We start from the raw sequence: 24,574 nt of genomic DNA, 5'->3' as shown, positions 1-24,574 counted from the left end.
GGTTTCTCTGTTGATGCTGATTTAAAATCAAGAATTATGACTTTTCAAATGCATCCAATACAGGCTTTCATTTTTCAGCACTGCTGCAATATTTAAATAGATTGGTTCAGCCTAATATTATTGGGCGTGCTTCTGAATTAATTTCCTTCTGGAAAACTACAAGTAGACAATTTTAACTATATGATAAATTATGTTGTCATATGAAATGGATTAGTAATCAGTGATAGGCTGTCAGATCAATTTCAGATTTAAATTCCTCTTTCCCCTCACCTGTTCATTACACTGCAGATTCATGGCAACTTTAGTGACTGATTATGCATTAACAAGCTGCTCATATGGGGAGGTGTAACTTAGTTAGTAAACAGACCATACTAACACATTCATTTAAACATAATTCAAAGCTAATATATTCAGTTCACAACTCAACATACAAACACCCTGTTTCTCCCCTGAAGTTTAATTTTTGGCTTGTCAGGGAAGTGATATTTCATAAAATTAAGATGCAGTAAAACAGAAACTCCCTGAAGGTCAACAGAAACCAGGGGAAAGGTCAAACAATAAAACTTTCTGCTCTGTGTAATTTTAAACACTTTATATTTTTAATGGGATGTTATCCTACTTCTGCTCTTTTATCTAAGTTCATTTAAAAATATCTACTGAAATATTTTTCACATGATGCAATATTTTTCACATGATGCAGAAGAGAGCAACCGAGATTATCAAAAGGCTGAAGCAAGTCCCTTTAGAAGAAAGAGCTTAAGAAGAAAAAAAAAGTGAAGACTTTTTCGTAGAAATATACTAAATTATTCAAGCTATGGAAAAAAACTTGGTAGAAAAAGGCTCTCTCTGAAATAAGTAGAACCTGAGATCTTACACTGGAACAGAGTTGTGAAATATTCAAGAGAGATACTTCTTAACATAATGTAAGCAGGGCAATTGACTATTATAAGATGCAGCAATGGCCACTAAACTTCAGTTTAAAAGGATTGTATATATTTATGGATATTCATGGAGTATCAAGTATGTATTACTTCCAATAACTGAAGTAGTCTAACAACAGGTGGCAGCACCTAACCAGCTTTAGCTGATCTAGAAAAAGCTAGGCACAGTTGGATCTGGTTAGCAGCTACATAAATTTACTTTACTCCAGAAGTGAAACACGGTGAATCATGCCAGAAAAACTGTTTTCCTTTTTCTAGACCATGCCAACCTGGTCATTCTGGGCAGTGTTCCAGCCATTTTCTATCATTGAAACTTTCAGAAGAAGTGCTTTCTAGTGTTCTAGGTGCTCTTCCAAGTCCAAAAAAGGACCAATCAGCATGTCTGGAGGAAGAATACGATGTTTGAGTTACCCAGAACATTCAGCTCTGGAACAGATCGTTTTGGAACATCCTTACTAATACTTGAATGCCACCGCCAGGAAATACCAGGAGAATAGGCTAGACTGAGAAATTAAAAGAACATCCCAGAAGAAGGCAATAACAGATCATTCTAAACAACACTGCTGTTGTTTAGAAGAACTATGAAGACCTGGCTCTTCACTCAGGCCTTTGGCAAGGAAGAATGACACTCCTTGCTTCATCATGCTTGTCATATTTATCTGTTACGTTTTACTGATTTCACTGTAATTTGATTGTTGTGAGCCACCCAGAGTCATTGAAAGTTGGACAGCATGCAAGATGATGATGATGATGATTATTATTATTATGGTTGGTCACACAGTCAGCCAGATGTTTTCGCTGGATTTTGCATTTTTGTCCACCTATCGAGTCTTTCCCAAGGACATGGGATAGGCAGATGTTGTTTAATAATATTAAAGGTATCGTCACAGGATGTAAGCTGTTCCAAGTAAAGCTGCCTTTTGCAATACATACTTGATACTCCATGAATATCCATGAATATATACAATCCTTTTAAACTGAAGTTTAGTGGCCATTGCTGCATTGCTGGTGATTTTGTCAATGCCAATGGTGTTCAAGTGGTGCTCTAGATGTTTTGGAATTGCACCAAGGCGCCTACAATTGGCACTATCTTTGTTTTCTTTTGCCACAGTCATTCTACTTCTATTTGCAGGTCTTTGTATTTTATGATTTTCTCCAGTTCTTTCTCTTCTATTCTGCTGTCTCCAGGTACTACAATGTCCACTATCCAGACTTTTTTGTTTTTCTTATCAACAATTATTAAGTCTGGGGTTTTGTGTGGCAGATGTCTGTTTGAATTCTAAGTGCCAGAGTACTTTAGCTTTTTCATTTTCTATTATTTTGTTTTGTGGTCCCACCAGTTCTTGCTTGCAGGCAAGTGGTACTTCTTGCAGATATTCCAATGCACCATTGTTGCTACTTTGTCATGCCGTTGTTTGTAATCAGTCTGTGTGCAGCAGCTAACTAGGTAGTCTACTGTTTCTTCAGCTTCTTTGCAGAGATGGCATTTGCTGTCTGTTGCTGTCTTGTCAATTCTGGTTTTGTATGCATTTGTTCTTAAGGCTTTGTCTTCTGCAGTCAGAATTAGCCCCTCTGTCTCTTCAACTTTCCTGCTCTTAGCCATTGCCAGGTCTTGTTATCATCTGCTTTGCCTGCTAGTTTTTTATGGACTGGCCATGTAATACTTTGCCTTGCCATGTCTCTTTTCTATTCTTCATTTGGTCTTTCTTATAGGCCAGTCTGGTCTCTTTGGTATTCAGTAAACCTTTGTGGGGTACTAGCTTCAGTGTATCCTCTTCACTGTCCTTCAGATATTCTTCCAATGCCCTTTTTCTTCTTCAACTCTCTGGTGTACTTGCAACATTCCATGCCCACCTATGCTCCTTGGTAAATAGAGTCTGTCAATGTCACCATGTGGATGAAGGGCATGATTCACTGTCATTATTTTTCTGATCACCCTATCCAGGGCTTCTAGTTCAGCTTGAGTCCAGTCCACTATTCCAGCTGTATATCTAACGACTGGAATTGCCCAGGTTGTTAATCACCTTGATGGTATTTCCGCCACTGAGTTTGGACTTTAAGTTCTTCTTCAGTCTTTGATGTATTCGCTACTAACCTTCTTCTTGACTTCAGTGTGCTTGATGCTGTCAGCCTGAAGGATGCCCAAGTATTTGTCGTGATCTTCTTCATCCAGACTCTTGATGTTATTTCCAAAGGGCATCTTGATTCCTTCAGTTTTCACTTGGGAAAAACTTTCCCCTGTTGACAGTATTATATTATTATTATTATTATTATTATTATTATTATTATTATTATTATTTCTTTACTGAGTAAATCACATGGGTATATTATATAATCACCATGTGTTGAGTTCAATTCAAAGGAGACTTCACCTTTTTTGACATCTCCCAATATCAACTGCTGGGCATGTGGGATTAGAAGTCTGTTTCTATTCTGCTTGTGAGTTTCCCCTTTGCCTCCAGTGGCAATGGCAACAACATGTGGGTTAGGTAAGCTTTGGTGTCAACTAGTATGACTTTACTTACTTTCTTAAACATTCATGCATGTTTTTATTGTTCTGTCAATGGAAATACAGTATTTGCTATATACTAGATGTGTTTCAAGAAACATTCTTAAAATTCTGCGTAGCTATCCTACATTTTTTTAAACATAATGCAATCACTACCAGAAGAGCAAATTAGAAGTCATATAATTCTTGAGTGATTTACTAGCCATGAAGTCTTCTTTCTTTCATACACTGCTATTCAACAAGAGTGATTTATCTTCATTACCTCAGTGCACTGTTACCAACTCAGAGGCCAATAAGGAAGCAGAACTCAAATTACAGAACTCCACCCTGAAGACTCAAAATTTAGAAATCCCAGCACAATAAAGCAAGAAGCAGAAAAAATTGCTTTGTTTTTAAGCATCACCTTCGATTAATGCAGAACAGTCCAAAGAAAACATATTGATTCAAGAATGGAATTTATATACTTTCAGTTGTATACCATATTTGATCCTCAGAAACAGCCCCTGGAGCACAGAGCAGAGATACTTCAAGTACAGCAATTATTTGCCTGATGTTTTTGCCCTATGAATGCATAGAAGGCAGTTAACATGCAAGAATATCAGTTCCTTGTAGTCCAGACAAATCCTCTGCACTAAAGCCCAAAGAGTTCCAAAACCTTCAGGATTAGCTTTTCAGATAATAGAGGAGCCCACATAAAGTGGAAGATGGAAACTGCCTCAAGGCACATGTAAAATATGGTTTACTGGTGACCTACACTCCTGGCCTAATTGTAGGAGTATCTAAATCAGTACACTTCATTGTGGAAAAGACTACAAAACAATTGGGAACTAAAAGAGAAAGAAATGCCTGTTAAAGGGATGGTGTCTTTTATTAGATGTGAAATCAAATGGAATGAACTAATATTATTTTCATCTATTGGTAAAATTTTGGTGAAGTGTCAGGGTAGAAGATGAAAATCACAAACATCAGTATTGGGTTAGGCCCGCATAGCTTTTTCTTCTGAGCAGCATCGAAAGAGCCATGAAGTAGCCCCACTGAGCCTGAGCAGCTATGGCTGCTTTGCATCTTTGACAAGTGGATCTGGAAGGATGTTTGGCAACCTTCTTCACTTTACTGGCTATCCCAGTGGGCATGCTGCAGCAATTAACTGAAGCAGTTTTTTCCTGCTAATAGCCCATCAGCTGTGATCCTGGCTAGGAATTAGGAATTAGTTTAAATGCTATATTCAACAGATTTGCTCAATACTGATGTACCAGACCAGGAAAACAAACTCTGAAGACTCTCACAGGACTGCAACCTCCTCCCCTCCATAATCATGCTGGTGCTCAATTTAAAAACAGTAACAGCCATGATTATTATTTACCCAAACACACACAAAGATGCAAATGAAAAGAACCTGTTGACCAAAGAAAATAAAAGTTCTACTTTCCACCATCTTACAAGAAAGAGGAAACCCAGAGACAGTGGCATATTCTAAGCATGCAAGTTAGCAGAAAGCATTATTAAAGAATGAAAGGGGATACTAAATAAAATATAAACATTATCTTAAGCTGGATAAAATGTTGTCTGGCTTTCACATTTTTATGATCCGTGTAGAAATAAAAGCTGAAACCTAGCAGACAGAAGGCACAAGCAAAACATGAGCCTTCACCACAAAAACAAGTAGGCACTGATCATGAGAACTGGGTACTTTAACCAACAAGTGTGGGTTGCCAGCCACCAAGGACAAAGAAAACAAAAACTTTTAGAGATCCCTCAAACAAAACCAAAATACCCCAAGATAAAATAGACATAATAGAGGCACAAAGAAAAGAGCCTATTTTACAGCACCCCGATCCTGACCGCCCCTTTGTTGTCCAGGTGGATGCTTCTGACTTCTCAATTGGGGCTATATTGTTACAGAAAGATTCTGAAAATCACTTAAAGCCCTGCGCTTATCTGTCCAGAAAGTTTTCTGAAATGGAGCGCCGGTGGCATGATTGGGAAAGAGAGGCTTTTGCTGTAAAAGCTGCTTTGGAAGCCTGGCGTCACCTCCTGGAAGGTGCTAAATGCCCTTTCGAGGTTTGGACCGATCACAGGAATTTGGAAGCCCTCCGCACCCCCCGGCATCTCAGTCCTAAACAAATTCGCTGGGCTCAATTTTTCAGTCGCTTTGATTTCCAGTTAAAATTTATTCCGGGAAAGAAAAACTTTCTAGCCGATGCTTTGTCACGTTTGCCTCAGGACTCTGACCAAGTGACAGATATAGTTGAGACTGTTCTCACTGAACCACAACTGGGCTTGGTTGCTGTCACCCGGAGCCAGACCTGTGCGCAGGCAACCCAGCCCCCAGCACCGTCTGGGAGGCAGAAAATGCAAGTTCCTTGTCAGTTACAAAAAGACTTTCTCCAGGCACTAAAATCTGACACTTGGTTGCTAGCTAATAGAGACAATGTTTCTTTTGAAAACGGTCTGGTGTGGGTGGAGCACCACCTTTATGTGCCTGAAACTTTGAGGGCTGATGTTTTGCAGCGTTCCCATGATGACAAACTTGCTGGACACTTTGGTTTTGTCAAAACCTTGCATCTGGTTCGCTGTCAATTTTGGTAGCCGACCTTAAGGCGTGACGTGAAAGACTATGTTGCTTCCTGTCCTGTTTGTGCCATGTCAAAACGGAAAGGGGGTAAACCACAGGGGCTTCTGAAGCCAGTGGCCAGCCCATCCCGTCCCTGGGAGGAGATTTCTATGGATTTTATTGTAGACCTGCCTCCCAGTCAGAAGAAAACTGTCATTTGGGTTGTAAAGGATTTTTTTTCCAAACAAGCCCATTTCATTCCATGTGTGTCCATCCCGTCGGCCCCACAATTGGCCTGCCTCTTTCTAATCCACATCTACCGTCTCCACGGTAGCCCCTCCTGTTTGGTCAGTGACCGCGGGACACAGTTTACTTGCCAGTTTTGGAAATCATTTTTGAAATTGATTGGCACCAAACAGGCGTTGTCCACATCGTCACATCCTGAGACTGACCGATCTACGGAGGTTTTGAATTCTACCCTTGAACAATTCCTTAGAGCATACATAAATTACCATCAGGACAATTGGGTTGACTTGTTGCCCTTTGCTGAAGTGGCTTACAACAACGCTGTCCATCAAAGCACTGGGCAGACCCCTTTTCGTGTGGTTTCTGGGCACGACTTTGTTCCCATCCCTGAGCTGCCACAAACCCCTCCCCAATCTTGTTCTGCCTCTGACTGGGCTGTTCAGCTGGCTGACTCCTGGCCAGTGATTCAGCAAGCTTTGGCTGACGCCCAGGCTGCTTACAAGTTCCAAGCTGATAAACGCCGTTCTGTGCAACATGATTTCAAAATTGGGGATCAGGTTTATCTTTCTACCAAATTCATAAAGTCCCCACAGCCCTCGAAAAAGCTTGCTCCCAAATTCATTTGGTCCTTTCCCTATTGTTGGTCTTATCAATCCGGTTACTGTTAAGTTGGACTTGCCTCACAATTTGAAACGCTTGCACCCTGTTTTCCATTGCAGCCTGCTCAAGCCTGTCCACCAATCTTCCCACTGGCATCCCCAACCTCCTCCTCCTGCTCCGATCATGATTGACAGGCAACAACACTTTGAAGTCAAGGAGGTCGTTGATTCCCGCAAGCTTCGAGGCACCCTCCAGTACCTGATCCGCTGGAAACACTTTCCTCATCCTGAATGGGTGCCTGCTCGCCACGTTAATGCTCCTGCTTTAGTTAACCGTTTCCACTTAGCTTACCCTTTGAAGCCTTCTGCTTAGACTTTTCTTTCTTTTGGGGGGGCGGTAAGTCAAGTTCACTGTTTCAATGTGCACTGTACATCGTAACGTTTCACATGCCATGGTGCTGACGCGTGTTTCTGTTGGGAGGGAGCTGCTGTGAAACCTTGTACTGAGCTCTGTATCTATGTTCATTTCAATGGAATGTGTTTGGGTTATGTGCTCTGCTCAAGGACTTTTCCCGCGGACCATCAGAAGCCGTTAGGAGCACCTGGGATTGTGAGCCTGGGAAGATTCTATGGGGGGAGGGATCTCGTTTGTACCGAGGGGTTTTTAGTTTGCATTTGGCACGCTTTTCCCATTCTCAGCTTTCTTTGTGATCCTGCATACTATTCTTTAATAAATCAGATATCTTTATGAACCTGTTCATGAGTCTGATGGTGTTTTAGGATACGCAATCATTACACTTAATAGAGGCAGAAAGAAAAGCCATAACCTTTAATACGAGAGCAAATGAAAACTACAACGGAAAAAAGGAACAGAGGCATAGGTGCACCTAACAAAAATGACAGAGCATTAAGCTGAAAAAAGGAGCCAGATATGAAGCAAGATCAAAGAATTGTACCAATTTGATTTGCAACAAGGTCACCAGGAAATCAGTCTCTCTTTATGAATCTACATCTGCCCAAACTCAAGCCGAGCAAATGAAGTCATGCTTATCAGAAAGTATGTCATAAATCAGGCCCCTATGATCAAAGATTTCTAACAGTGTCTTTTGTTCATTCATAAGTATGACCAGAAGATGCTGGAAAAGCCACCAAGAAGCTACACTAAGTCTGCTTTGCACCTCTGACATGCAGGAACAGGAAATACAAGGAACATTAGATGGAACATATACTTTATATATATTGGGGATAGGTAATAATCATTCTAGACAGAGTTGCATTCACAGGTCCTGCTTGAGGAGCAAATGGAAAAGTGGTTAGGAGGGCCTTTGCACAATTCCATCTAGTGCACCTGTTTTATCCAGTTCTGGATTAGGAGGCCTTGCTCACCATCACTCAAGCATCGGTCACCTCTCAATTTTGTAACTGCAACATGCTATACATGGGCCTAGAAGCTACGGTTAGTCTAGCGGTTCAAGGAGTTAAGGGCACCTCCCAGTCTGTCAAGGTAACATCATTATTATAAGAACTGACCGTTGGTTTCTAGGTGCAATTCAAGGTGCTGGCTTATTTATTTGTTTGGCCATTGCAACTGATGGATTGTTGTCACCTTTAAACCCCTACATGGCTCAGGAACTGGGTATCTTTGAAACTTGTCTTCTCCCAGAAGTCTGTGGCCATCCAATATGATCTAGTAAGTTCCGTCTTTGAAGGAGTGTTATCATCATGTACAATGAGGATGGGTCTTCTCCACTGCTGTCCCTCTCTTCTGGAATAGCTCCCTGCCCAAGGTCATATAACCATTCATCTTGCTGACATTGAGAAAAGCTGCCAAGACTTGACTATTTCAGAAATAGTCTTCTGAAGCTAATGGAATGGTGGATTCCCACCCTGATATAGGTAACTGTTTTTACTGAAAATGAAATTCTTAAATGGGATGGATGTGAAGTTATTATTACTCCACGTTTTGGATTATGTTATTACCATTTATTGTTCTAATTTTTCTTGTTTACTACAGTGGAGTATATACTTCTTAGAGTAATCTACAATTTAAGTAGCTCATAAGCTTTATGGAAATAGTATAACTAAATTTAAAAATATAGGCCGTCCTCGTTTAATGTCCATTCGTTCAGCAACCGTTCAAAGTTACAACAGCGCTGAACAAAGGGACTTACAATCAGTCCTCAATGTTCTGGCCGTTGCAGCACCCCCGCAAGTTGGTTGAACAAACTTCAGGCCTGCTCGGGCCTACCCACATTTACGACCGCCTTTTGGCCACCCGCCTACCTACCGCCAGCTGCCCCTACCACCCAACCCAGCCCACCACGCCTACTGCACTGCACTGTACTGTACCAGCCAGGGCATTCTTTCTCATCACCTTCTTTCGCACTGGTACAGCTGGGGCTTCTGTTCATGCCCCTCAGGGGCTCCGTTCACATTAGAAATGTTCTTCTTTTGCACCAGCACAGCTGGGGCCTTCTTTTGTGCACTGGCTTTCATGCACCAGCCAGGTCCTTCTTTCATGAAAGGAGGCCCTGGCCAGTGCACGAGAAAAACCCAGCCAGTGCGCGAATGGAGGCTCCGGCTGCAGCAGCACAATAGAAGGCAGTACAAAAGAAGGCCCTGGCCAGTACAGTGGTGGTGTGTGATGCAGCAGTGGCAGCTGACAGCAGCAGGTAGCTGGGTGGCCAAAAGGGCAGAGATGGGGGGGGATTAGGTGGATGGGGGGAGTTGAAGTAGAGGCAGTCCCTTATCTTTTTCCAAGAATTGCTTGGATCCGGGTGGGTCCTCACCTAACAACCATATAGGATTCACTCATCAGCAGCAACTGGGATTGCCCGAAGTGCCATCGCTAAGCAGTCACATGATGTTTCACTTAGCAACAGAGTTGCCAGTCCCAGCTAGGGTCATTAAGTGAGGACTAGCTGTATTTCTATATCGCTGTTGCTGCTATTGATAGATATCTTCATTGCCCACCTAAGAAACTTAATGAATTAGTTCAGGTTTTCCCAGTCTGGTGCCCTCCAAATCCTCCTAGCTGGCGCTGTGTCTCTGGGGATAGGATAACAGGAGTTGGTCAAACACAGAGAAATCCATTTGAGGAACACTGAGTTAGACTATCTGAAATTTCAAGTTCTGGCTTGATTTTGAATCTAACATAACATTAACCACCTTTGACCATAATTACTTCACTATCAGTTCACATTTTCAGTGACAAGAACAGAACCAAAGCTTAGGACAGAAACAGTGCATCTTCCTGAGTGCAAGACATATATACAAGACATTTCTTGCATGTACTTTCAGAATATGAGGAAATTATTTACAAAATCTGTTGAAGAGTAAGAAATTTGAGAAAAAGTAGAATATTCACAATTGCTTGATGTAAAATTATCTGAGACCAAAATTCAAGCCACTATATTTCAGGAAAAAGTAAGTAAAAAAAGTGATGACAAAAATTATTGCAGACTAATAACATACATAGATTTAACTAACTATACCCACATAAAGATAATGAAAGCTCTCCACTTTGTACAAATCTTCTCCATATTTTAAAAATAACCCATTTATTCCATTCATAATACATCTCAACCACATAAAAATCTCCTTGCCTTTCTTCCCAAAATATTCTATTCTGACATTTATAGCTCATTACCCAACTTGACCAGCAGAAACTGAACAAAATTAAGCATTGAGCAAAACAACAGATATTCACCTAATTCACATATTTTATGAGGTCACAAATTTGAATTTACTTGGGATATACCTGACAATAGAGAATGTTAATATTATTAGCATCAACTAATGCCACTCTTTTTTTTCCACTCACAATATCCTGGAGATTTCCAGAGGTTTCATACAACACTCAACAGTTAAGAAGTTCAATATGATAAGAGGTATTTTAAAACCTACCAGCATTAACTATGGCATCAATCTCAAGCACTGTGATATCACCTCTGTACAGGGAGACTTTCTCACTAAGACTTTTCTGCATCAGGAAAGCTTCATTGGTGTTGTCTTCTGTAGAGAAATAGAAAGAACTTAAGCCATCCCTTACACTGGAAAATGAAAACCACAGTTTATAGTTGCCAATTCTTCTAATACTACAAGTTTAGTACTATAAACATTAAAATAAAGATTACAGATGTTTATATTTTAATTTACATACTCAAATACTTAATATACAAACACAAATATAAACTATTTGTGCTACATGAGTTTCAGTTTACATGTGTACAAAGCAGCTGAACCTCAACATTTATTTACTGTTTATATCCACCTTTCTGTTCTGTTTGCCAAACCTGACATGATATAACAACATTCATGATTGGATTTTTTTTTTTCTAAAGCATATTAAAAGTAGCCATCTCAGAAGGAAAACTGGATTAAAGTTCCACTTGCAATTTGTTAGACCAACCGTGTCTTTTCCTGCGATGATGCAGGTACAGTGGACAACTGTGTGATCCTAGGAAAAAAACATAGCTGCTTTATGGAGTTGCAAACAGATACCACAATCATGTTCCCATAGGTTCCAAAATACCTTCTGGCTTTCAAATCCAAAGGACTGCACAGCTCTAGAATGTAGGTAGGACCGCAAAAATCACCTTTTTAAGCATAATTGTGCCTTGTCTGAATTTTGAAAGAATTTTCTTTGGACTTCTAGTACTTCTATTTCAAAACAGTACTATATAAGGCAACAAATTTATACATGTATTTGTATATTTGTATTATGTAGTGAATTTTGTACGTCATTGGATTTTTAGTAAAATAATCAAATCTGAAATCAAAAGGCCTTGACTATGAAATCAGTAATCTGTATAGCTTTTTACTTGGCTAAGAAAGCAGAAGATAACCCCAAAGTGATTGTATGGTGTGCTTGCTTTTATCAAGTGAAAGATACTGGCCCGGGAGAGTATTTTATGGACAGGTTTCTGTCCTATACTGCTCCAATTGCACTGACTAAGGTTCTGGTGCAAGTTAGTTATGGTCTGTTCCACAAATGATGTCTTTGCACAGTGCCACAGCATTTATTTAATGTTTTCATGCATTCCAATTGTCTTCAGCATTTCACAAGTGGATTAGTGAATAAGAATGATGGATCCTTTTTCATTTGTGGCATCCACCTTACAGAAGAAACTATAATTCTTGAGCCAAACAACCAATACTTTTCCCAGACTCTTAATTACTCAACAAGCCTTATAACTGCTATTTCCAGTTGGCTGTTTTTATTACCTCTGTGATCTTGTTGCAAATTTCCCTGAAAGAACTCAATGTAAACAACATTATATAAGGTTAAATCTTCTCCAGAGATAAAGAAAGGGATGCTCCATGGGGCAGAAGTAACAAAGCAGGACTGCTGAATCTTCTTCTGTGTCCCCCAAAAGCTATGAATAAGCCAAGCATTCGGTTGACTTCTGGTGGGGACATGGCCTACTGAACAGCTGTGCCCACAAGCTCTGTGGGCAGAACTGACAATGCGGCTTTTTGGCGGGGCTCAGGCAGGCTTTTCCTGAAGCCCTAGAACATTTTCATGGACAGAAAACACTCGGAATCATCCCATTTGTACTCCAGAACAGTGCCTCGCAGCCAGACAATCACAAACAGAGTTGGCATTAATCTGGCAAGAAGAGACGCTGGGAGGCTGGGATTTCACCATTTCCAAACTACGCTGTAGCCTTAAAGGGACACTAAGTCGAGCCACCCCATTTCTAAATCACCCAATTTATATTTTATAAGTTTATGTACCCCAAGAGAGGCTTTCTACAGCAAGGGGATCTCCCTTGGTGCTTATTGTTATTTTTTTGGATTAATCTTTACAAAAGCTTTCTAAGTTTCGGCTTGTCTCCCATTTAAATATTAAGGAGGACTGAGAATAAATAAGTGTATCCCTGCTATTATTTTTGTATTGAATTTGAAGAATTTGATTTTTTCCTACATGTTGAATCTGTTGTTTTGAATCCTCAGTTTTCTGTTGCTACTTTCTCTGGAAAGCTGCCCCTTATCACTTTTACTTTTGTAAATATTTCTGGAAATCTTCTATTAACTCTTCCTTTTGCTAGTTAAGTATCTAGGGGGTGCCATAATCTACTGCTTGTAACATGGAGATCTTAAGCAGATATTCTCAGAGCTTCATTGTGAGATCAAACAGATTTTCTCTGATTCCTGACAAGTTATTATGCAAAATATTTGGTGCATTGTAGAAAATATCAGCTTTAAAAAGGGTCATCTGGCTGTGGAGGTTCTGGAAAAAGTTGATCCTAATAGAGATGTTTCTACTGACAGCAAAATTGAAGCCTTTGTTGAAATACTGGATGATGACGACCAGATTCTGGTGCTGAAGGAGTTTTTAACAGAGATACTAGAAGAAATGAACAAATTAAGGACTTAAAGATCAAACAAGAGGTTTTTAAACTGAGGGCCTTTGGTGATGATCTAGTTTTGATATTGCAAGACCCTTTGGATACTGCAGAACATCTGATGAAACTGAAAAAAAAATGGGTCATTGGCAGGTCTTAAAGTAAATAAACAAAAAACAAAAATGTTAACTAAAAATATGACTTCGTCCAATCAAGAATTGCTGATGGGTAAGACGGGTTTCAAGACTGAAAAAAAGGTTAGATATTTGGGGGTGATCCTGTCAACTAAGAATAGTATGTTGTTTCAGAATAATTATGTTAAAATTTGGAATGATGTGAAAAAATATTTGTTAAGATGGGGGAAATTACAACTGTGTCTCATGGGGAAACTATCTGTGATTAAGATGTTTTGCTTAGGATGTTGTTTCTTTTTCAGACCATACCAATTTTGTCAACAGAGTTACCATTTAAACAATGGCAGAAGGATATCTCTTAAGTTCATTTGGCAAGCCAAGAAACTGAGAATTAAGTATAAACTGTTACAAGATGCCAAAGAACAAGGAGGTTTGGGTTTGCCTAATTTAAAATTGTATTTTGATGCTTGTTGTTTGCTTTGGATGAAGGAATGATAACTTTGAAGAGTAAGAAATTATTACAGCTTGAAGGTCATGAATTAAGATTTGGGTGGCATGCCTACTTGTGGTATGATAAAGTTAAAGCCAATAAGGATTTTAAAAATCATTTTGTCAGGAATGCCATACTGCTGATCTGGAATAAAGGTAAGATTGTCTCCTAATGTACCATTGTGGTTGTCACCTTAAGAAGCATTTGTTAGAAGAGAAAATGTGGGAGGAGTAAGTTGGTTAAAGTATAAAGATTTCTTAAATTTTGAAGAGGGTGAACCAAAACTTAAAACAAGGGAAATGTTAGAGCTGGGAGGTTTTACATGTCACTGGTTTACTTATGTGCAATTGCTAGAACATTTTAAAACAGATAAAAAGAATTATAAATTTGTTAATGAAACAACTCAATTTGGAATGGAACTCTGTACAAATGATGAGCATGTTATTACTAAGATATACAAAATGTTGTTACAGATGAATCTGGAAGATGAACATGTTAAAGAATGTATGGATTAAATGGGCTAAGAACTTTGGATATAACATTATGTGGGAGCAATGGGAAAATATGTGGAACAAAGGTTTGAAATTCACTCTGAATTACAATTTAAAAGAGAAATTTTATAAAATGATGTATCGCTAATATTTAATTCCTGATAAGTTGTCAAAAATGTATAAAGTGTAATGAATGTTTGCTAGAAATGTTTACAGGGTGAAGGAACTTTTTATCACCTTACTAAAAAGTTTTGGGATCAAATATGTACTACTATTCAAAAGATCCTCAAAGTGAACATACAAAAAAACCCAGAACTGTTTCTCTTGGGTTTGATGGAGAAGGAGTTAGAGAAACAACATGGAACTTTACCTTTGTATGTGATTACAGCTGCAAGATTTTATATGCACAACGATGGAAAGATTCACAAATACCTACAGTGGAAGATTGGATTATTAAATTAATGGATTTGGCTCCAATGGCTAAGTTAACAGCTTTAATAAGAGATAATACTATTTCTAGATTCGTCTCTGCTTGGCAACCACTTTTAGATTATTTGCTTGTGTTGGAAAAAATTAAGTTTTGATTATGGGTTTTACTGATTAAATAGTTTATTTTGATAGAAATGTTAATATGGTTTAATTAATGGTAAGAGATCACATTTCTAATTGTATCTATATCTGTACTGGAGAAAGTCAGAAGTCACTTTCTCTTTCTATTCTCTATTTTCACTTTTATAGTTTTTTCTTTTTTTTCTTTCTTTTCTTTATTAAATTTATATCACCGCCCATCTCCTCCAATGGGGAGTTCTATCTTCTAGCTTTTCTGCAATTTCTATTTTGTATTTTAAGTATACTTTGAAATTTAATAAAGTTCTTATAAAAAAAGAGACAGACTGAATCACAAATCACAAATGGAACTGTTTTTCTGGTGGAATGTTATGGGAAAGAAGAGACTTTGCTCTGTGGGAGGTTTTCTGCTGAGAAGTCTGAGTTTCTAAGGGGGGCAGTTGGGCTGTTTGACTTTTTTTATGAGAAATGCCTTGTGTGTATTATGGAGATATGTAAATGCTCTGGTATATTTTGAAGTGGTATAAAGATTTAAGAATGTTTATGTGGATTGCTTTTAAAGCTTGTATGATCCTATTCTTTTTTTTAATGATTTTAATCATTTGGATTAAGATTAATTGGATTGTTTTTAAGGCTTGCTTGTTTTTATTCCTTCTTAATTATTTGTTAAGATTTATAAGGTAAATAATAATTGCTTGGTTTTAGGGTTAATAGGGTTAAGATTGTTGTAGTATTATTAATTATAAAAGTAGACAATTTATATGTTTTTTTAGTTTGATTTTTATTATAGTAGACAGAAATGTATAGAATAGTGGTAGGAAGGAAATAATTAAATAAATGTCTTTGTGGGAGGAAGTTCATTAGGAGATATATATATATATATATATATTTAATATAAGGGGAGGGAGCAATTGTATTTAGTGATGTTCATAATGTGTTAATGGAATGATTTATAGAAATAATGTGATTTTGGTTTGATATAGAGTAAGGGATTATGGAAATTGTATATTCTTGCAGTTAAAAATTGGAAGTTAACTCTTTATGTAATCTTCAAAATTCTTTTCTTCTTGGGTTTCATGCTTTTCTAGGTTTTTTCTTTTTCTTTTTGTAGTTTTTATCTTTGCTTTAAATTTAATAAAATCCTTATTAAAAAATAACCTGAGCATTCAATTTCCTGTACTTATTCTATAACTTCTAAAAAGGGGTTGCCTAGCAGGGCAAGTATGCATTATAGTAAGTGCATCTTTCATCGTACCCTATGAAAACTAAGCAAACATTAACTACATATTTATAAAAGTAATGAAAATACAATCCTTTTGCAGCTAGAATTTAACATCATATACTATCCACTTCTTTCACCATAGTGGCCAAAGAGTTATCATCTCTGTATTACATAGAACAGAAGAGCAGCCAAACATAAAACAAGCTATCCAGCTTCCTACAATGTGGTAATGGGACCAGCAACTACAGTAATGATATTTTGTAAGGCTTCCAACAATAAAGTTTAAGCAAAGATTAGCTGTTCCATTCAGAAAAGTTACATTCAAAGTTCAATGCACAAACTAGTTTTGAAGCAAATAATTGTACAGGTTATACAATGTGCAAGACTAGCTGTTTACTTGAAAAACATTACAACTGTTACATAAAACTCAATTACTCCTACCAGTTAATAAGCTGATGTTAACACAGCCAATTGGTAATTGAAGCCTCAGTACACAGTATCATAACTGATTGGTAGCAATACAGATGCCACAGCTCCCCAGGAAATTACTGACAGAGTTGTTACATTAGCATTTGTTTATATAGTTATTTTCATGCTTTTGATCCTCTATGAGAACACAGCATTAAATCATATGATAGCAGGCCAATACTGAAAGACTTTTGCCATCTATTTTATTATAAGATAATAGAAAGTTAATTATGGTCACAGACATAACTGTAAGTAGATTCATCAAGTTTATTAATACCAAACCCTTTCTGGACCAGAGCGTCTGTAGGTAAAATGGATATGCTTTAGAATCCAAAAAGTACCACTAGAGGGAGCATTAATCAAGACAATGAACATTTGTGCTTGAAAATTAGTACATTTTAAATCTTACTGATTCCTAAAACAGCATAAAGATACATAATTGAAAAACAGACTAAAGCACAGCTTTGCATCTCAGCAAAATGAACTAGCTGTGCAAGAATGGCAGTACACTTTGAAACTGCTGATACTCTAGGTGTATGGAACTGTGTCCATCTGTCAGACACCTTCTAGGGGAATACTTTGTTTCCTATAAGTTCAATGGATGAAAGCTATGTCCCCTTGCACAATGGGTGTTCGTTCACACAATCCTGGATGGAATACAAAATGTGTGTGTGTGTGTAATTTATAAGGTTTATATATTATGGAACTTGCTTACATCAGACTTCTGAGCCTGCTTCACTAGAAACTATATAAAGTACACAATGTCTCTGATCAGACTAGCTGGAATATTTTTCTTGTAAGTGCAGCTGCAGTTGCATCCAAACCTTTCATTTTTTAAAAAGTTTTAAATATTTTCAAGATGGTTTATAGGTACTAGAATTTAAAACATCAAATATTAAGAAATTTTCAAGACTGTTAATAGAATGTCCAGCCAACAAATATCTAGAAAACAAATCCTTTATATAATATTGTACAAAAATCTCTAGACAAATACCTATTTGGGTTCATTTCTATCAAAAGTCTGTCTGCCAATTAAATTTTACCAGCTTTAATTAAAGGTAAAGGTAAAGGTTTCCCTTGACGTTAAGTCCAGTCGTGTCTGACTCTAGGGGGCGGTGCTCATCTCTGTTTCAAACCCGAAGAGCCGGCGTTTGTCCGTAGACACTTCCTCCGTGGTCATGTGGCCGGCATGACTACATGGAACGCCGTTACCTGCCCGCTGAAGCAGTACCTATTAATCTACTCACATTTGCATGTTTTCGAACTGCTAGGTTGGCAGGAGTTGGGACTAGCAATGGGATTTACAAAGCAATAAATCAATCATTTATATTATTTTAGAACTTTATCAATGAGTACAGGTTTCCCTCACTTTACGCAAATTTCCTACATGCAAATTTCCTAGTATATGATTGTTCATTTTTATCCAATTTTTTCTCTTACGCAATTGATCATTTTGTCCAAGAATTTACTTTATGTAAAAAATATTATGAGATTTGTGCCAGATAATGGGTGTCTTTACCATTCCTTTTCCCTTAGAGGTTGTTTGACAGACAGACACAGTTCCATACACCTAGCATACCAGCAGTTTCAAAGTGTGCTGTCGTTCTTCCACAGCTAGTTCATTTTGCTGAGATGCAAAGCTGTGCTTTAGTTTGTTTTTCAATTATGTATCTTTATGCTGTTTTAGGAATCAGTAAGATTTAAAATGTACTAATTTTCAAGCACAAATGTTATCTTGATTAATACGCATTGCCAGCAGACTTAATTTGCACCACAAAGGCGTTGAAACATGTCAAGACTTTTTCCCCTCTAAAACTCCTTTCTGCTCTCACTCACCTGATCACCATCATGTTCTACCGTTGTTTCAGTTGCAGTGTATTTAGGGCAACACTGTACCAATCATGCACAAGAACAAATGAACAGTTACTGCATATTCACTAAAGGAAATGTGGAAGGAATTGTAAAGGAAGGAAGGATTTTATTTGCTCTGTATACATCAGTAATGAATTCTGCATGTTCTCTTAGTTTGCCTGTATATCTACCTGGAATGAGCTAACGCTCATCCCTATAAACATGCCACAATTACTGTGTTATCACATGCATTCTCCCAGATTTTGTAACCTTTGTAATATCAAAGAATAGGTTTTGATTCACAAACTGTATGTCTCTATAAACTGCAACATTCTCAAGGATGCTGATAATGGGTGTCTTACAATTCCTTCTATTCATAATGAAATTTAAGATCTAACTGTTAGAATAACAGGAAAGCAGTCATATTTTTCAAAGGCTAAATACCCTGCGTTACAAAGTGTACTCCTTCAAAACACAGAGGAGCCCAGATTTCTGTGCATTATACCCATACTCATTAGTTGAAAAACAATTCTTTGCCACTGGATCAAATGAATACCAGAGCCAGTTTGGTCTAGTGGTTAAGGCACCAGGCTAGAAACCAGGAGACTGAGAGTTCTAGTCCTGCCTTAGGCATGAAAGCCGGCTGGGTGACCTTGGGCCAGTCACTCTCCCTCGGCCCAACCCACCTCGCAGGGTGGTTGTTGTAGGGAAAATAGGAGGAGGAAGGAGTATTAAGTATGTTCACCACCTTGAGTTTTTTATAAAAATAATAAAGGCGGGATAATCTCTGTAATATTACATAAGAACTACGTTATGCCTCTGGCATTTTTCATTCATGATAGCAAGAGACCAGCATCTCACTATTACCCGCTTGTTTTAATAAAATAATAGTTACATCTTCTCCAATTGTTGGCATGTTCTGAGGTAAGTTTTTCCATCACAGAATCATTACAAAGACTGAAGAGGTAACAGGAAAGTTGTAATGATTGCCCTAGCCCAAATACTCAGACTCACAAGAGGCTGCTAAATGAAATCTGATTTATTAGAGAACTAAAGACAAGTACAAAGAAAGCTGAGAATGAGCAAAAGCGCGCCAAATACAAACTTAAACCCTTGGTGCAAACGTATCCCGCCTCCCTCGTAACAGCCCCGCCCGGCACAGGTGCTAGCAATCGTCAGAGTTGCTAGCCTGGGAAAGTAACCTTGAGCGCAGTAGATAAGACAAATACATTCCAAAGCAAAGCTAACAGATAACTGTTCCCATCCTCCCCAGAGAGATGAAACACGCATCCAATTAATGACATGCGAAACGTTACAATGTATCAAAGACATTGAAACGGCGAACATGACATACCGCCCCCCTAAAAATACACCTAGGGACCCGGCTTAGTGGGATAAGCAGAGTGAAAACGGGCTACCAGGACAGGGGAAGCCACATCTGGTGCAGCAACCCACTCTGGATGAGGGAAATGTTTCCAACGAACTAAATATTGTAAAGTATTGCGAAGGCGTCTAGAATCCAAAATTTCTTTAACTTCAAAGTGGTGCTGACCGTCAATCATGATGGGGGTTGGAGGTGGAGGTTGGCGATGCCAGCGGTCAGAAGGAATAGTCGGTTTGAGCAAACTGCAATGAAAAACAGGGTGTAAGCGTTTGAGGTTATGAGGCAAGTCAAGTTTAAAAGTCACAGGGTTAATCTGAGCGGTAATCAGGAAAGGACCCACAAATTTAGGCGCAAGTTTCTTTGAAGGTTGTGAGGACTTGAGAAACTTAGTGGAAAGGTACACCGAGTCCCCGACTTGGAATGCAGGCTGGGGGGCCCGCTTTCGATCAGCATACAGTTTATAATCCGCTTGTGCATCAGCTAATGCCTGTTGAATCATTGGCCAGGAGTCAGCCAGTTGCGTTGTCCAATCATCTGGAGTGGCTGATCCTGCAGGAGGTTGCGGTAGATCAGGGATAGGTACAAAGTCTTTACCCTGGGCTACCCGAAATGGGGTTTGGCCAGTGCTTTGATGCACTGCATTGTTGTAAGCCACTTCAGCAAACGGTAGGAGGTCTACCCAATTGTCCTGCTGATAATTCACAAAAGCTCGAAGGTACTGCTCCAGAGTAGAATTTAGAGCCTCAGTGGCCCCGTCCGTCTGAGGATGCCAAGCCGTGGAGAGGGCTTGCTTCGTGCCTAACAGTTTGAGGAACGCCCGCCAAAATTGCGAGGTAAATTGTGTGCCCCTGTCCGAAATTAAGCGGGAGGAACATCCGTGTAGCCTGTACACGTGTACAAGAAACAGGCGAGCCAATTGACGTGCCGACGGAATGGACACGCAAGGGATGAAGTGAGCTTGTTTAGAGAAATAATCTTTGACCACCCAAATGACCGTTTTGCGCTGGCTGGGTGGTAGATCTACAATGAAGTCCATGGAGATTTCCTCCCAAGGGGAAGAAGGGGCGGCCACCAGCTGTAGAAGGCCCTGGGGCTTACCCACCTTGCGTTTAGACATTGCACAAACAGTGCAGGAGGCAATGTAGTCCTTGACATCTTTACGCAATGTGGGCCACCAAAACTGCCTCCGAACCAGGTGCAAGGTTTTTACAAACCCAAAGTGACCGGCGAGCTTGTCATCGTGTGAACGTAGTAACACATCTTTTCTGAGGCTTTCAGGAACATAGAGGCGGTTAGATTTCCAAGCGAAGCCTCTGTCAAAAGTAACACTGTCTTTATTCGCCAGCAACCAAGTATCCGTTTTCAGTTCTTTCAGAAACTTTTGTTGCAACTGGGAGGGAATTGACAAAGTGCTTGGCTGGGCAGCGTCCGTGGTGGGCGGCTGCTGCGCGTGCGTTTGGCTTCGCGTCACAGCCTGCATGCCCAATTGGGGCGCCGTCCATAGGGTGCTAACCACTTCTGGTGCTGCCCCAGCGTCCTGAGGTTGCCTTGACAACGCATCAGCCAAGAAGTTCTTTTTCCCCGGAATAAATTTCAATTGAAAATTGAATCGATTGAAAAATTGAGCCCAACGGACCTGTTTGGGGCTCAGTTTTCGAGGGGCACTAAGCGCCTCCAAGTTTTTATGATCAGTCCATACTTCAAAGGGATGATTTGCCCCCTCTAACAGATGCCGCCAAGCTTCCAATGCGGCTTTTACTGCAAACGCCTCCTTTTCCCAGACATGCCAACGTCTCTCAGTTTCGGAGAATTTGCGGGATAAGTAGGCACAGGGCTTGAGGCATCCTGTCCCGTCTTGTTGCATCAACAATGCCCCAATGGAATAATCGGAGGCATCTGCCTGTACTACAAAAGGCTTTGAGGGATCAGGATGCTGTAAAATGGGCTCTTTGACAAAAGCTGCTTTCAGCCGCTCAAACGCCGTTTGACAAGCAGGCGTCCAGCGCAACAGCGCCCCGGGATTCTTGACTCTCCGAGTATCTCCCACCCCTTTTGTTCGAAGCAGTTCCGTTAGTGGCAAGGCAATCTCGGCGAACCCCCTTATGAATAATCTGTAGTAGTTGCTGAACCCCAGGAAACTTTGCAGTTGCCTGCGGGTGCGGGGACTCTCCCAGTCCATGATAGCCTGCACCTTGGCAGGGTCCATCTCTATGCCTTTATCTGAAATTCTATACCCCAAGTAGTCAATTCGGGTCTGATGAAAGGCACATTTAGACAGTTTGGCATACAATTCAGCTGATCTGAGTTTACACAATACTTTCCTTACCAGAGCCACATGCTCTTCCATGGTTTCAGTATAAATCAATACATCATCCAAATACACCAGTACCCCTTTAAACAGATGTTCATGCAGTACCTCATTGATTAATTGCATAAATACCCCAGGGGCCCCAGCCAAACCGAATGGTAACACCTTATACTAGAAAGCTCCCAACGGGCAATTGAATGCAGTTTTCCACTCATCCCCCTCCTTGATTCGTACACGATAGTAGGCTTCTCTTAAATCAAGCTTAGAGAAGATCTTTCCCTTGGCCAGATGTGACAACATGTCCTTGATCAATGGCAAGGGATATTTGTTGGAAATTGAGACGGCATTTAATCCGCGGAAATCGGTACAAAGTCTCAACGTCCCATCCTTTTTTGGGCTAAAAAGCACCGGCGCCCCCACCGGTGAATTCACCGGCTCAATGAATCCGCGCGCCAGATTTTTGTCCACAAAGTCTCTCAACAGAGTCAGTTCCTTTTGTGTCATGGAATAAATCTTTGGCTTGGGCAATTGGGTGTTGGGCAGCAGTTCTATGGCACAGTCCGTCTTTCGATGGGGGGGCAACTGGTCGGCTTCCTTTTCACCGAATACGTCAGCAAACATCCTGTACTCGGCCGGCAAGCCTTCCAGAGGAGGGACCGGGTAAGGCGGAGTCGCAGCTGCCGCAACCCCCACCATCTCCTCTGGGGCACCCTTCCCCTCGGCCGCTTGATAGAACCCATCCCTAAACGTGATAGTTCGGTAAACCCAGTTTATGTGGGGGTTTTGCTGCACCAACCAGGGTACCCCCAACACCACCAAGGGTCCCCCCACAGGAGCCACGACAAAAGACAACCCTTCCTGGTGGCTGCCCAGTTGCAAGGCTACGCGCCCTGTAAAATGGGTGACCGGTTTGCCCCCTGCCATGGACCCATCCAGTTGAGTAAAAGCGATGGGTCGTTGTAAAGGGAAAATGGGTAGCTCCAAAGCCGCTACCACGTCGGGGTGCATAAGACACCGGGAACACCCCGAATCAATCATGGCCCATACTTCTACAGTCTTGGATTGGGAGCCCAATTTCAATTTCACCGTGAGAATGCGGTAACTGCCACTCACCGAAGGAACTCGCGCCCTTCCTCTACCACCTGCCCAGCGGCGCCCTTTAGAGCAGGTGGCTGGCGTTTCCCGCCGGCTGCAGGATTTCGGTCTCCCCTTCAATGTCGTAGAACATCACATCGTCTCCCTCAGCTTCAGCCACCGCGGCTTTCTGCTTCCTCGGCAATGCAGGGGACTTCGCCGACGGTTTGCCGGGCCGTTCCTCCCCCTTTGCCTTCGGGCATGCTGCTACTCGATGCCCCTCCTTACCACATCTCAAACACAAGCCTTTCGCGTACCGCTTCTCCCGCTCCTCGTCCCAGGGTCGTTGTCCCGGTTTCCCCCCGGTGCTCACTGGGCGGCTGGGTTTCACCTCCCGCCCCGACTTGGCGGTCTTCCGCTGGGCAAAGATCTCCTGGGCATGTTCAGCCCTCCCCGCCAGCAGGATCCATTCGTACAGCGTATATGGGTCGTCCCTCCCCAGGGACCAGCGCAGCACCTCTGTATTCAAGCCATCCTTGAAGAGCTCGATAATGGTTGCTTGGGACCAGTCATCCACCTTCCCAGCTAGCGCTTTAAACTCCAAAGCATAATCTGCGACCGATCTGAACCCCTGCTTGAGTTCCTTCAGGGCTCGCTTTGCTCTCGCTTTTGCTAAGGGGTCCTCGAAGTGTTGTTTCAACGCCCAGAGGAACTCATCGAAACTTTCCAGTTCAGGCGCTTCCGACTGGCACATCTGGACATACCAGTCTGCCGCCCTCCCCTTCAGTTTGGTGGCAATGGTGATGATCCTTGCCTTCTCCGATTGGAAAAACGCCCCCCATTCTTCCATGTAAGTTTTCGCATTCGTCAGGAAGAACGAGAGTTTGGTCGGGTCCCCATCAAACTTGACAGGGAAGTCTCGCATGCCGCCTCCCGCCGGGCTGCGCCCCACCACTGGTGCTGCCGCGGCTGGTGCTTCCCTGGCTCGGGGCGGCACGGGGCCCCGGGGCGATCGCCCTGGCGATGCTGCGATTTCCATCTGGACCGACTGGTCCCCTTCGCGCCTCCGCACCACCCGTCGCCGTTCCGGGGACCGCCCCTGGGAAGAAGGGGTTGAATGCCTCTGGCTTGATTCTTCCCGGACCTCTCGCAACGAGGTCACATCCAAGCTCAGCTGTTTCAGTATAGCCTCCAACGAATCCATTTTGGACTCCAGTACTCGGATCCGATCCGGAGTGGGTGAGCCCTCCGTTGGCTGCACCTGCACCACGTTGGGGGATAATGGGTATCTCTGCTTCCAGGATGGGCCCCCCGCTACGGTGGCATCTCCTTGGGTCTCATCCCAGGTGAGCAGCTCGCCCGGAGAATTCACGGTGGTCTCCAGGG

General features: G+C 41.1%; 1 protein-coding gene across 1 annotated transcript in view; it reads right to left on the bottom strand.

The window, feature by feature from the left end:
* Window positions 1-24,574, bottom strand: part of MACROD2 (mono-ADP ribosylhydrolase 2) — a 1,156,239-nt gene that overhangs the window by 1,116,606 nt on the left and 15,059 nt on the right. The window contains exon 3 of the mRNA XM_063316393.1: window positions 10,756-10,863. Within this exon, the coding sequence (XP_063172463.1) occupies window positions 10,756-10,863 (108 nt within the window). The remainder of the gene's footprint in view (window positions 1-10,755; window positions 10,864-24,574) is intronic.

The sequence above is a fragment of the Candoia aspera genome, chromosome 1 (genome assembly GCF_035149785.1).
Source record: "Candoia aspera isolate rCanAsp1 chromosome 1, rCanAsp1.hap2, whole genome shotgun sequence".
Lineage (NCBI taxonomy): Eukaryota > Metazoa > Chordata > Lepidosauria > Squamata > Boidae > Candoia > Candoia aspera.
The sequence above is the reverse complement of the archived record's forward strand: the minus strand, read 5'-3'. Positions and strand labels throughout refer to the sequence as shown.